Source organism: Symphodus melops (genome assembly GCF_947650265.1).
Source record: "Symphodus melops genome assembly, chromosome: 2".
In the NCBI taxonomy this organism is placed as follows: Eukaryota; Metazoa; Chordata; class Actinopteri; order Labriformes; family Labridae; genus Symphodus; species Symphodus melops.
Genome location: NC_136692.1, coordinates 2,188,708 through 2,203,892, shown reverse-complemented (window position 1 = coordinate 2,203,892; position 15,185 = coordinate 2,188,708). Strand labels below are relative to the sequence as shown.

Below are 15,185 nucleotides of genomic sequence, written 5' to 3'. Positions count from 1 at the left end.
TTTTGTTGGCTGGTTTTCCCGTGAACGCAGGAAGATGGATGACATGTTAGAGAGGTCCGACCACGAATGGTTCAATAAGCTTTTGCATATTTCATAGACGGCCGATATTCCCGCTCCACGTGAGGTTAAAGTCGAGGACGCTGGCAATTATTTTTCGTCCATAAATGATTTTCGACGCACTAATGAAACGCGCCTCGTTCGCCGGCATTGCACGCGGCCGCTCTATATTGCCACTTTATTTGGACTTTGATCAGAAATTGGAGCCGTTCTGCTTTGATGTCGAGCTGATGGACGCCGCTCCCGTTCTCCAGCTTTTCTAAGTCGACTTTGTTTTCTGGCTTTTGACCCCACTCGCCTCTCAACCAGCAGCCACGTCCTCACTACAAAGGTGTACACACACACACACACACACACACACACACACACACACACACACACACACACACACACACAGTGTCCCCCAGTGCTTGTTGTTTTTCCAGGATGCGGTTACATAAGCGGATAAAACACAATCCATACTTCACAAGCCGGAGGTCATCTTCTCTCTGACCTCCTGACTGTGGTTGTTCTTCTTCACTCTGGGCTTTGTTGAGAGGAGTTTTCACTCAGGGTCAAATATTTGTCTTCTTCAAGATTTCAGCCAACTACAGTCAGGACTCGGTCCACACTCACCCGTAATACAGACTCGGATAGCAGGATAACTTTCGGGGGCATTTTGACGTCTAAATAAGCGTAGCCCCGAGGACATGTTGGACATCTCGTGAACAGGTTTTATACGTCGTCACATCAGCTGGAGGTTCAAATCGCTCTCCTCCCAGCTGTCCTCTCTAAACGAACGAGGTTTAAAAGAACAACAAGTTTGAGTTCAGAGGTTTGTGAGTCAGACCTGGGGGGGGGGGGGGGGGGTTCAGACAGCAGGAGTCTTTGGAGCTGTTTTTTTCTGATGATTGTCTTCAAGCAGCATCAGTTAGAATATTTTCCGTGTCTCATTTTTGCACTCCAAGGGATTCATGCTCTGTTTCTTACGAGGCTTAAAAACCGGGCCGTCCATCGTCTCCACACTAAACATCTTTCAGTCATGGAACTAAACGTGTCGCCTCTGAAAACATCTGAGCCTCTCTTTATTTCTCCTGCTGCGACCTTGAAGACGTCACAGCCTGATGGGAGTTATGTCAGACTCGACTCGGACTCCCCGCTCAGTTATTATTGGTATCTATAAAGCAGCAGCTGTTACATAAGCAGTCTGTCAGAAGGTCTGGATCAATGTACACAAAATGATGAATTGGTCCTCCGACAAGCAGAGGAGGAAAAACAACAGAGTGTTTAATTAAGTCCTCGTGTGCAGTTTTATGATGTGGAGGGGAGGGCTTAATGAAACGTCCTCCGCGCTCACCTGAGATACAAACAGAGTCTATGAGGACGTTCTGTGTCCGACACATCACAGCTCGAAACCTTTCACCTACAACACACACACAGTTTGTGCTGCTGGATGTTTTCAGAAGAAAGGGACCAAATGTATTCTCTCAAGTTCTGTAAACTTTTAAATATCACATATTACTCTAAATCTTCTTCATGTGTTTAAAACTTCAACATGTGTCTCTAGTCCGTCTCCAAACCCTCCAATGATGAGACAAAAAGTCCATCCTCTCCGTCTTCTGCCTGCTCCACTTTTCAGAAGATGTGAGCTCAAACAGGCCGTTTGGAGATTCTCCCTTCATGACATCACAAAGGGGCAGTAGCCCCTCCCCCAGGTGGGTGACACTCCCACAGCTAGGTGCACCCGAAACCTTTCCAGAGAGGGGGGGGGCGTGGTCAGACAGGTCAGCTGCACGCCTTATTGTGAATAACTCTTATCCTTGTTGCTTTTTTGAATGGGTGTGTATGTGACTTCCTGTGCTTCTGCAGCCAGCCTCTAGTGGACACTTGAGGAACTGCAGGATTTTTGCACTTCGTTTTTCTCTGCTTGGTCAAATCCCTTTTAGAAATCTTGTGCTATATAAGTGAAGTTCTTATTATTAAGGGCCTGAAACATGTTTATCAGTCCCATTCTTCTGGTGTGCCGACTTATAGTCTCTCTCTGCTTCAGTGAAAGTATGACATAATAAAATAAAATGGCGCCTGTAAGCACCCTAAATCATTGCACACTTCCAGCACCCCTGAAAAAAAAAAAAAAAAATACTTTTTTGTCCCCCCGAGACAACGAAGGTGGAGCTGCTCTGTGCCGTTTCATAACACAGGGAGGGAGAAGTTCTGTGCAGGATCCCACCTGTGCACGACCTTCACTTTGTTTTCTTCAGATTGAACTGCTCATTATCCTGCACATGCACGACTGCAGGCTGCGAGGAGATATCAGTCCCTCGCTCCAGTTCTTTTTATCAATCGATGCGTTTTAAAATCTGTCAGCAGGGTGAAGAGAGCGCTGTTCTGTCCAGATACTATAAAACGCCTCGACACACGCGCGTCCAAGAATCAAATGATGCATGTGATGCATGTAGACATCAGCTCAATAAATCCCCAGCTGACTCTCATTTACTGTAATGTTAGGTAACATGTTATTATGGTTCACATAACTCTCCTGTTTGTTGACAGAAAGCGGCTTTTATCTCCTCTTTCCATTCCTGCATCCCTCTGTCTCGTCTCGTCTTATCTTCTCTTTTCAGATCCTTCCCATTCTCCCCCCCCTCCCAAACCCCCCCCCCCCCCCCCCTCCGACCCACTCGCCTCTCTACTGTTGCATATGATATCTGCAGCCGCTCACCTGACCAATGACCAGCAGGCAGTCAGGGTGATAATGTAAACCTCTCTGAGCAGAGATAACAGGCCACCAGGATAATTGGCCAGGCACACAAAAACACACTCATGCAGATGAAGCCTTGGGCACACAGTGAGACGCCTCTCGGTTGCCATGGGAACTTGACCTGAAGCCCCCGTACACACACACACACACCTCAGTGAATAGAGTGAGCCGCCCCTCCCCTCTCTCACCCCCTGATGTGCACTTTGCCCAGATGATGCGCTCGCAGGAGAAGGAAAAACTTCAAACATCAGGAGGTGATGTAACGAGCTGCAGGGCGGCTGTTAGCAAACAGCACCGCTGTTAGCATGAGCTAACCTGCCGCTCCCTAACAACAACAAAGAATTACATAATCCACAGAGACACACTTTGGAAATAAACCGTATACAATACAACAAACAGTGCAATATGTAGAGAGGAGTAGGAACACATGAGAGAAAGCAGCACGATGCACACAATATGAAATGAGCGTTCCACAGGTTTTTACACCAATCTTCAGAAAACAGCATGTTTGGGGTTTTTGGGTTTTTTTGCAGGTCCTCTGAGGTTACTCGTCAGGGATCCAGCTTTTTAAATCCTTCAGCCGTGCATCATTATGAAATGTGGTTTGCAAACACTTGTTCACAATAAGATTGGGATGTGTGTAGCTAGCTCCCTCTAGTGGGGGCGAGAGCACATTACACGTAAAGAGAGCGAGAGACAGTGATGCAGGTTGATGTTTCTGCAAAAACAAGAAATGCACCCAGAAGGGGGGGGGGGGGAGAGAGAGAGAGAGGGAGAGAGAGAGAGAGTGTAAACTTCACAATTGTATTTGTTCATTAATTCATCTGTAGATTTATAGAATATATAATGATTATTTATTTATTCCTTTTTTTCTTGTATTTAAAAACAGCTCTGCTCGTTCAATATTGAATCTTAGTTTATTCTTTGATTGTTCATCATTTTGTGTTTTATTTTGACTAAATGTTAATGTTCGCCCTTTGAATTGAATTGACATTTTGTATTTTAAAATGTGAAATAGTGGATCGTTAATCCTCTAATGAAACATTTAAATGACTGCGATTAACTGTTGAAATTTAACGATTAACCGCGATTTAAAATCGGAAAGTTTCAAGTTAATTTCTTATTTGTAATTTCAGTTTTGCTAAAGAGTTTTTGGAAACAACGAACAAAACAACTTAAAAAACAAAAACAACAAAACAACAATCCCATAATCATTGTATTTAAGAGAAACGAGATAAAATCACATCATGAGTTAGTGAAAACAAAACGGGACGTTTTATTTAATTCAGTCACCAAACTTCAGTCTTTAGAGGAGTTATGACACATGCACGTTTTAATGAGCAGCTTGAATGTCATCAGTGCAGAACCAGAGTTTATGATGAAGTCACTGATAACTTTTCTATCTGATGCATCTGATCATCGACCGGTCTGCTCCGAGTCAAGGTCACCTTGTTTTTTCCCTCTGCTGCAGGAAGGTCCGGCTCAGAGTTCACTTTGTTCCCTGCGTGGCATCGATCCCGTCAGCACAGAGTCGTTCTGACTTTAAGAGCTCTTCACAGACCTGTCACCTGACACACACACACACACACACACCGAGGGGCTAACAAGGCAGAGGATCAGCTCTGAGATTCACCTGCAAAGACTGAACGGGGAAATGTGATGGGGAAAAAAAATTGTTACCTAATTCATCCGTTTATTTTCATCATTTCACATTTTCCCAGTTGTTTTTACATTGACTGTTTACTGTTTACATTTAAATCTTACACAGAGCGTCATAAAAAAAATTCAAATTCAATTAGCAACAATTCTGCCGCCTAAACTGTGCGTAGATTTTGTTCTTAGCAACGAAAAAAATCAAAGACGAGGAACATTTATAAACTCCTCACAGAAGCTTCAAAGAAAGAAAAGAGAGAAATAAAACATCTTTACATCTTTACATCTTTACACTTCCTCATCGGGATCAAAAACAACATCAGTTCTGCTGCAGTATGACACGCTTTTGAAGGCCGAGTTCTGAAACTTGTTGGTTCTGACCCGGGTAAAGAAAACCTCTTTGTCGACTTATCACAGTCGTTCATTTTTAACAGGTCTTTCCACAGAGGAAGAGCACCAAAAAAAAAAAAAAAAAAAAATCAGGTCTCTCCTTTAAAATGAGCTTAACAGGTACCAGTAGAGCCAGATGGATTAAATACCCTCATTTATTCGCTCCATGTGGTCAGCCCGCTGCACCATCCACATCCGACTGATCGGTGCTCGTCACCACCAGAGGGCAGCATCCACCCACACACACACACACACGCATGACTGACACTTCCTGTTTCCAGCTGTTTGATATTTCACACACAAAGGCTTTATTTGAGCTCTTCATTCTGGGGGATTTTTCTTTGTGGAAAACATGGATCTGCACCACACACACACACACACACACACATACATACACACACACAGCCATCCTCAAAATATAAAAATAGTAATTGCATCACAAGCGGCCCAATCCCTGCAGCTTTGTGTCTCTACATGTTCGCATAAACAGGAACAATCAAACATCGGTCCGTGAACACATCACACATCGTATTTCTTTGAAGCTTTCAGACATAAAACCAAAACAGATTACAACCTGTCTCAAAATATACAGACGATTGTGTTTAAAAGGTAAACAGGGCAGTTTAAAAAAAAATCCCAGTAGGATGAAGGAGTGCAAAAAGTACGGAAGCCCGAGACGGACACTTTTTATTTTACTCAGATTTTACCAATTTTTCTCAACTTCTTCATTTTTGCCTCTTGTGTGTGTGTGACTTCCTGTGTGCTTCTGCAGCCAGCCTCTAGTGGACACTCGAGGAACTGCAGGATTCTGCACTTCCTCATTGGCTTATTTTTTTTTTCCAGCACCAGACGATGCCGCTTCGCTATCATTTGAAAATCATCTTAATCCCCAAAATCAGATGAAGAAGCCAAGCTCTTGATGGCGTGCACGCACGGGGAAACTAAACTAAATAAAGTGTCCGTTTGGAGCTCCCGTACAGAGAAAAATAAAGTTCACACTTTAAGATAAACCAGCCGGATACTTCCGGGTTCACCTCTGACGAGAGTTTACAGGAAGAGAGTAAACATGTGGACGCTGCACGATGCCTCACCTCACTGGGAGTAAAAGTAAACCTGAAGCTTCGTACCTGATTGTTCTGATCATTCGCCCTGATCGCAGTCTGTCATTTGATTTAACAGCGTTATTTCAGCAGGAACGTAAGTAAGACTGTGAAAACCCAAAATCTCCTCATAGATCCCCGAGATCCAGCTCCACTCCGTGAATGACCAGTAACAGTCTCTACCTTCTCAAGCTGAGCGGAAGTCATGTATCTCCCAGATTTGGTGCTCCTCAGGGAACAGTTGTAGCTTCCTGCAGAGCTCGTCTGCTCCAGGCTGCTCCGGATCGTCAGCCAACCCCCTTCCTCTACACGTTCGGTAAGTTGGGCTTTCTGATTGAGAGGGAGGGAGTTGTGAAACCAGTGCACCTCTGCGTCTGGGTAGACGCGTGTGAAGGTGCACGAGGGATAGCCGTCCTTTACCACACCTTCAACCGGCCCGCAGCTCTCTGAAGGGACAGAGCAGAAGACGAGAAGTTCACTTCAAATGAGACAACAAAAACATGGCAGACTTTCAGTGTTCTTATTTGACGCGTGGAAATCAGAACTGCCCTGATTTCACCAGGGAGATTTTCTGTTTTCTTGTGTTTTCTTGTTTCCAACGCTGATGCTAACCCTTCAAAAATAAAGGATTGCACATTCAGCCATTTCAACATTTCAAAGCATCGCCAGACGAAAGTATGGCACTAAAGACAAGTCTCAGCACGACACGTGCCATGAAGCCAAAGCAAAAAAAAGGGGGATTTTTTTTTATTGGCCGACTCATCCACTGCCCGTTTTTGTGTGTGTGTGTGTGTGTGTGTGTGTGTGTGTACAAGAGCAAGCTAGTACATGTTTAACGTCAAGGTATGAGCTTCACTGTGAGGACGACTTTCATTGACGCCTGGAAGTGGAAAATCACAGCACAGGCAGACGTGGAGCAAAAAGAAAAAGTGAACATTGTCTTTCCTAAAACAAACAAAAATAAATAAAAAATAAAAACACAGTGTGACAAACCTGTTTGTAAAATGGAAGAAGCTTCTGTTTTTTTTCTCCAGAGTTCATCACAAAACTGTCATGGTTTATTGTATTAGTTTTCTTTTCATTGTTTCCTCATGTTGCTCGAGTTCTTCTTCTTGTTTCTCCTGGGTTTTGTTTTGTGATTTACTTTGTAGTTGTTCTCAGCGTTGTCTTATTTCCTGCCTCTCTCTCTCTCCCTCTCTCTCTCTCCCTCTCTCTCTCTCCCTCTCTCTCTCTCTCTCCCTCTCTCTCTCTCCCTCTCTCTCTCTCTCTCTCCCTCTCTCTCTCTCTCCCTCTCTCTCTCTCCCTCTCTCTCTCTCTCCCTCTCTCTCTCTCCCTCTCTCTCTCTCTCTCTCCCTCTCTCTCTCTCTCCCTCTCTCTCTCTCTCTCTCTCTCTCTCTCTCCCCCCCCTCACTGGCTCTGATTGGGTTTTACAGTCATGTCAACTGTATTATTTTAAAATATCTATTTTATATTTGTATTTATTCACAACTTGACACTGAAAAAGTAAATATATAAACTATTAAAATATATCTTCATATTATATTACATGTATGGAAGCCCGTTTCTGCCAGTTGAAAAAAAAGAAAAAAAACTTTTTGTTGTCCAAAAAAAAAAGTTTGTATTTGTTTTCAACTGGCAGAAACGGGTTTCCATATTTATGATCGTCGTAGTTTAAAAAAATATAACACAAGTGATCTGAATAACTGGGGAGGGGGAGGGGCCTCTAAGATGCAAAGTTTCTTCTTCCTGTAATTTATAATGGCTTATTATCCAGATTTATTTATTTATTTCTGAATTATACTCTCCACTGTTTCTAATTATTTGTTTTCTGTCTGTTTTTTTTTTGTTCTTAGCATCCTGGTGAATTTGTGAGCGCTGTTGTGAAGTAGATAGATAGATAGATAGATAGATAGATAGATAGATAGATAGATGGATGGATAGATAGATAGATAGATAGATAGATAGATAGATAGATAGATAGATGGATGGATGGATGGATGGATGGATGGATAGATAGATAGATAGATACTTTATTGATCCCGAGGGAAATTCAAGGTAGAAGTTTTTCAAAGTAAAGCAGACTCTGACCGTGTAACTCCAGGGTTGTGCTGCTGTCCTTCGAGCCCTTGTTGGAGCGGAGTTTACACCTGAAGTTCCCGCAGTCGACGGGCAGCACTTCTGAGAAGAGGAGGGACAGTCGTCCTTCTTCATACTGGCAGTGGAAGTTGTTGCTCCGACCGGGCGTGTGGTGTTCAGTGACCTTTCCTGCACCGTCCACAAAACAGTACTTGGTGTTGTCTCGATACCACTCCATGTGTTTGATTGACAGCCCGTGCTGAGAGGACTTCACCTCGCACTCCAGAGCAACCGACCGGCCGCGATCGACAAACACACTCGGAGTCACGTGTAGCGTCAGCATGTCTGCAGACAAAGACACACAGGTGGGGAAAAGAACAAGTCATAAATATTGTCTACATAATGTTTACAGCTCCTGAGTCTTTCTCTGAAATGTTGAAGGAGTGCGTTCTTATTCCACGTTAGTGAACAGTGGACTTTCAAACCTTGTTCTGCAGGAGCGAAAGCGGCGAGGAGCCAGAGAAGCGAATGCAGCGCTGCGAGCCTCATGGTCACTGCAAACACAAGAGAGGCAGCACATGAACACACATCTCAAAGTTCAACTTTTACCACTGAAACCTGTTGATGTCAGAAGTCTTCCCCGTCCCACAAATAATCCAAAACAAAAGTCTCACATTGGACGGACGTCTGCGTCTCCTCTCCAGTGTGACTCGTCTCTGATCCTTCTTCAGCTCCGTGCCTGACATGAAGAGAGAGTTAATCATTATGGACGGGAATTGAGGAGGGTGTGTGTGTGTGTGTGCTGTTTTTCTTTTTTTGTGTGAGAGAGTGAAACAAAAAAAAAAGAATAAGGCAAGTCGATGCCTATTCAATAACACACAAGTGGAGGCTTGTTTGGGCGTCTTTCATGCTCGGCAGCAGCTTTGAAAAGACTCATAGATTCTCGCCATGAGGTCATCATGAACGTTTGATATTGTTCAAATTGGATGGCGAGCACTTTGAAGAAATGTGTCACTTATTGAAGATCTTTCTGTGAATGAGTCTTTTTTTTTTTTTAAAGATTTATTTTGGGGCATTTTTGCCTTTTTATTATAGAGGGAGGACAGAAAAGGAAATGAGAGAGAGAGAGAGTGTGGGAAAAGGAGCCGCAGGCCGGACTTGAACCCCGACTCGTAACGCCTCCGTACATGGGGACGCACGCGCTGCCACTGCGCTCATTATTTGGAACCTCCCTTTACCAATGAATCAGATTTAACCGATGCATGTAGATTCAACCTCTCAGCTTCATTCTGCTCATAACAAGCATTGATTATGACGACACGCTCGCACTGTGAGTGTTGATTGGAGAGGATGCTGACGGGGAGTGCGAGCGAGACAAAGCCACTCGTGTTCGTTTACTTAATTGGAGCTGAAGGAGCGACGGCGAGCAGAGACTCTTCAGACACTCGAGAGATCTCCGACCGCTCCAAACCTTCACCGAGAGTGAGGCAGAAGACGGAGAGGGTTTGAAGACAGACTCGAGACGCATGTTAGAGTTAGCATTAGCTTTAGCTAGCTTCTTCGGGGACCAGTTCACATACATGGACACTTTCTTACTTTGTCTCAAAATGTCAACAAATCAAATCAAAGCTCACATCTGCTCGTCTCTTAAACATGAAACACCACATCATCGACCTGGACCTGCGCATGCTTTAACAAAGCTCCAGTTTTATTACCGTTAGCCAACCGTGGTGCATTTTATTTCACTGTCACTATCGTTCTCCTTGTCTGTGATTGGAGGACTCTCACATGATTCCTGCTTTATGTTTTTATAACAGCTGAGAGAGATAAGATCAGGACTGATTGGACCTGACCTCCTCACATGGCTCTCTTCATCTGAAGTCCATCACACTCTACTTGTATCCATTACTCACAATCCAAACGTTGTGTATATGAAGTGTCATTGAAAACGACTTGTGGGTCACCCACTTGTTTTCTGCACGTGACCAGCAGCACTCACAGATAGTTTTTAGCTGGAGATAAACTTTTTTTCTGCTTTCATTTTCTACCAAGCACATTTGATTTTCCAGCTCTGGGATTTATTTAAGTTCAACTTTTTTTTTTTTTTTCCTACCCCAGAGAAAATCGATCCTTGTACTTATTATCAGGTAAATCATGAAGCACATCGGTTAATGACCGACACAATAAAAGTCTCCATTTATGGCGTGTTTGATACGGACATTATCAGCTGAACATTTAGGGGAACAAATGCAACATGATTGGTTTATAATGTTTAGTTATTTATTTATCTTTTAATCAAGTATCAGTCTATTTGAACCCGATGATTACTTCTGCATTACTTTGATAAGTACAACAGCATGTGATACACTTTCTTTGTCAGGGCCTCAAAGTGCTGCCAAACCTTCAGCTAACAGAAAAACCCACATGTAAACAGAACGGCTCATATTACCCATAAAGCATTGCACAACATCTGCAGCATGAGAGGCGAGAGGACAAAGGTAAGAGAAAGTAAAAACAGTGTTGCACAACTCACACAGTCTGATCAAACAAGATCCAGATTATGTAGAGTGAACGTACGAGTCGTTTCAGGCCGTGCGGTACGGTGTCCCTGAAGGTCAAAAAGGCAAAGCATTTGCCCCAGAAACTCAAACTTCATGTCGTTGTTTCTTCGTGACATGCTCTGCCTTCTTTTCCAGTGAAGTATGCTAAGGTAAGGCTTATCACCAGGATCCATGTAAACGCACTAATTGAAATATTTGGACCTTCAGGGCCACCATATTCAAACCTCCTATGTGGTAAAACACAAACCCTCGAATACACCTGTTTCATCTCTAATCTCTTATGTTCCTCATTTTGCAACGTCGTGTTTGACGCTGTTATCTGGCTTTGTGCCCATACAAACACACACACACACACACACACACACACACACACACACACACACACACACACACAGGGAAAATCACAGTGTAAGACTCTCAGGCTTCTCCTGACTCGCTATGACGGCGCCGATGCAGCTTAGTTACGCGACATGTCGACTTTTATCCTGCACTTAATTGCTGCGGGGACCAGATTACCCATAATGCCGAGTTTTATCTGTGGCTTCAACATGATCTGCAGAGCGCCGCTCTCCAAACGCTCACGGTTTAGTCAGGTAGATTTCCTCGCAGCGAGCTGAAAACTCCAGTTTGGATCTCTGACAATTAGTGGAGGGTGAGGATGTGTTTCAGTCGCTCGATTTGCACGATTTGAATAATGTCACATCCAGTGTCACCGTCTCAACGCACAGAAAGATGTCTCTGACCTTTTACTGGATGTCACTTCTGTTTGAGGAGTCAGTCAAGGCTGCAGAAGCTGACGTTTCAGCGAGTGAACAAATATCGGCGAACGTTTGATAACCAGCAGGATTTAAACAACGCCAGTCAAAGAGATCAGAGCATAAATCATTTTTAAGAACAAAAAAAAAAAAAACACCAAACAGGATTTTGAAATGATGTGGAGGAGACGTGTTCTTGAACTTGTTCAGGATTACTGCATCTCATGAGCCTTTGATCTGCCGTTGCATCACCGTCCTGAGGATGCTGCTTTAAGTAGCAACTCGTAATTCCTGTTGAAGACTTTAACACCCGAGCTCCACTGAAGCTCAGCTCCAACCAGATTTAAAGAAGTGAGCCACGCTGGCGTGTAACTCTAAAAGTTAGTTAGTCTGCTGTCAGATTGTGGAGGCACTTTTGCAATTCACAAGGAGCCCGAAGCTTCTTCCCACAATGCCAAGCGCCGGGTCAGAGACATCGAAATGACGGACGGCAACAGGGGAAATAATCCCAATGAGACCGAAACACACAAACGGATATCACCACTTATAAACGTCTGATTCTCAAAATCCTAAAAATCTAAATGAATCACGTGTCAGGTTTTTTTTCAGATGTAGGCGGATGCTACGCTATGCTACGCTAAGCTAGGCCTAGCTTATCCAGGCATACCGCAAGATAACCACTGACTGTCAGTCTTACTGCTGCTGCTGTGCATTAGCTCTTCACCTCTGACTACCTCCAAGAAGACCTCAGGACACTTTCACTTTAGAGACATTTTCTGAACGTCCGAGCGAATGAAAAGTCCTCGCCGGCTTTGAAGTCTAACAATCTGCATGACAACGAACCGAACATGTCCATGTGCAGTTCTCCTGAAGAGGCGATGGCTCGCTGCCACAAACTACAGGAAGTTAATTAACAGTCAACGGTCATGTTGACAAAAACAGGTAATGCCTGAAGTTAATTCCTCGCTCTTTGTGTGACAGTAAAATCAGTGTTCTTTCACTTTCTCACAGGCGGTTTGAACCTGTTCGTACAACAGGCCAGATGCACCTGATTGATCTGTCGGGTCAAACTGGAGTTGTCCTGTTTGGCAGGTTTCTCTGTTGCCTGAGGGTTTAATAAAGCCAAGGGTCATCACGCTGGTGCTCGACGCCTGGAGGTGTGCATTCACACACTTTTAGAAAAATGAATTTTTGGTGCATGCCGTTTTCTTAAAGTCTGCACTTTTTCCACAGCTGTGTTTTCTTTGTTTTTAAAGACCAGAAAGTAAACTTGTTGATTTCTGTTTGCTCATTCTTCACTTGTGTCTCTCTCTCTTTTATGATCTTTGGATCAGCCGACTCTTGTATGAACTGTCACGCCTCATAAACACACACACACCTTTGAACCTCGAATACAGGAAGCTTTCAACAATCCTTTGACCAGGAAGGAGGGCACATATTTAATTTGTAAAAACTTTACCAGTCTGGCTCAGTATTAACTGGGTCAGGTTCAAAGAAAGTGTCCCGTCTCTCCCTGTCAGACCTTTCATAACATTTACGACATGTGGATGGAAAGCAAAGCTTGCAGAGCAGATCAATAAAAAACCCCACCATTGATTAAACTGTAAGTCTGAAGCATTTTTAACACATGCATTAACTCATTATGCTGCTTCAAACATGTTTCAGTACTTGCAGGTACGAACTCAAACAGCCGACATTAAAGGAGCAGCGTCATTATAAGACATAAATGTCATCTCACCCCCTTGGAAAAAAAACAAAAAAACCCCAGAAGTTTTCATGACTTTTGTGCATGTGTGAAAACACGACACTCTCGGCCTGGTAGATTTTCACAGTGCCCTCCATTAACAGCTTTTTCCGACGGCTGTTCTAGCCACAGGCAGCAGTAGCAGCTCTCAGTACAAGCCATTAGAGGCATCAGGAAACTGGCAGGACGCAATCAATGCTGCCCTCGCTTCGTGCCAGAGCGGTTAGGAGGCGAGCTGTTTGAGCAGAAGGTCTCGTTGTTGACGCGGCTGCACGCTGGTGGAAGGCGACTCGTTAGTTTGGTTAAACTGTCACCGGAGTGGGTCAGTTTATCTCTGCAGGGCAATGATTACGTGATAGCATTGGAGAACCAATGGAAAGCTGAAGTGTGCGTCTTTACCTTTTTTTTTTTTTTTTTTGCACACATTGAAAAGTCTGCCGTTTATTCTTCGTCACCTGTGAAACAATCACAATGTGACACTTATCATTCATCGCTGGGCCTATTTGATTTGTTGTTGTTTTTAAATACATGTTTCATTTTCTATTTCATTCATCCCATTTTGATTTCACTTAATACGGGCAACTGGCAGACAGCATCTGAAATCACCATGGCAACAGCAGGCATGCCATTAACATAAAGGACAACAGAAATATCAGCGGACCTCCAACTGACAGGAAATACTTATGATTTAACTTTTTGTTAGTGTGTGTTTATTAGTGATGGAGAGAGAGTGTGTGTGTGTGTGTGAGTGTGTGAGTGTGTGTGTGTGTGTGTGTTTTGATCAGTGCATGTGAGAAAATAGAAATCTCATTTGTCCAAAACTGACCCACGTTGAAAAGGAACACGATCTCATGTTATGTGAATCACGTTTGCACACTGACTCCGAAACTTTGGTCCGTCTTTGTTTTTTTTTTGTTTTTTTTCAGAACAGGATTGATTTTCGTTTTTATTTTATTTTTATTTTTCGATTAATTGGTCATTTTTCAGTGTTCAGGTCACTAATATCCTTTAAAAAAACACCTGTTAGCGATAATTCTGCAGCTCCTCTGTTGACGGGTAAACATGTCCTTGTTGTCATGTGGACTGACCCTGGTGTGTTTTTTTTCTTTTGTTTGTTTTTACGGTGTGAAAGAAGCATTAAATCATCTTCACTGTTTGATGAGTTGGGACTTTTCACATGAAATAAAATAAAAGCAGTGGACTCAGTGTGCACGATGTCTGTTCACGTTGGGTTTTTTTCCTTCCGATGACAGATCCTCAGACAAACTTTTGAGCCACGGCCTTTAATCACGAATGACTGAATGTTGCAGATGTATTTTGTTGTAACTAATGTCTTGTGTCCTGTCTGTCTGTATACTGCTACTGGATGCCTTGAATTTCCCTCGGGATCAATAAAGTATCTATCTATCTATCTATTTAGTATTCTGCCTATGAACAGGTGATACACAACATCTCTCCCTCTCCTGGGATGAAGAATCTCTCCGTCTCTGTCTTTACCGTGATGCAGATCAAGTTGTCTGACTCGAGTGAAGTCAGAGAGAATTACATGTCGACATGAACGTTGTGATTTTGCCATCTGTGGCTTCATGGTGCATCAATCTCACCGTAACTTACAGGCTGTTAGCGGCGTCAAAAAGGATCCGACTGAGTAATTTTGATTGTCGTGCAGCTGCCTCCTGCAGCTGGCAGGAACAGGACTGTGAGACTGGGAAGAAAGTGATTATGTCATTAACAACATGTCTTTTATAAGTCGTGTACTGAGCAGGATACTGGACGGAAAAACCAGCTCAAACTGGGAGAAACTTCAGCTCAATGCTGCGACTTTACAACAGTGTAACTTCCCTGTGACTGCAGCAGCACCGCTGCAGGGTTTGCATCGGTCCAACATGACTCCCTAAAGCTTGTTTCCACATTTGCACTGGTTAAAATGTTCCTGTAAGAAGGAAGGGGAGATCTCAGGATGCAGGACATGAGAAATATCGCTTTCACACTTGCAGAAAACTCCTGCATTTTTACAGGAGGAGCGGTACAAACATGCAAAAAGACAAATGATTCAGTCTTTATCCGAAGTGTAATATTGTCTAAAAGTCTGGGAGCCCTCCTCCTGAA

General features: G+C 43.5%; 1 protein-coding gene across 1 annotated transcript; it reads right to left on the bottom strand.

Annotated features, from left to right (window-relative positions):
- Positions 1-5,469: 5,469 nt before the first annotated feature.
- On the bottom strand, positions 5,470-8,771 carry LOC306820291 (titin-like). The gene is made up of 4 exons (XM_079338113.1): positions 8,691-8,771; positions 8,502-8,570; positions 8,029-8,361; positions 5,470-6,386 (listed from the first exon to the last, which is right to left on the bottom strand). The coding sequence occupies exons 2-4, from the start codon at positions 8,563-8,565 to the stop codon at positions 6,022-6,024; spliced, it is 762 nt and encodes a 253-aa protein (XP_079194239.1). The 5' UTR covers positions 8,566-8,570; positions 8,691-8,771; the 3' UTR covers positions 5,470-6,021.
- Positions 8,772-15,185: the final 6,414 nt, after the last annotated feature.

Bases quoted from the DNA above. Each gene is read 5' to 3' on its own strand.
- LOC306820291 (XM_079338113.1), bottom strand. From the start codon at position 8,565: ATGAGGCTCGCAGCGCTGCATTCGCTTCTCTGGCTCCTCGCCGCTTTC. The intron at 8,362-8,501 runs GTTTGAAAGTCC...CTTTGTCTGCAG, and splicing joins TTTCGCTCCTGCAGAACAAG to ACATGCTGACGCTACACGTG. The intron at 6,387-8,028 runs GTCAGAGTCTGC...CTGTCCCTTCAG, and splicing joins CACAACCCTGGAGTTACACG to AGAGCTGCGGGCCGGTTGAA.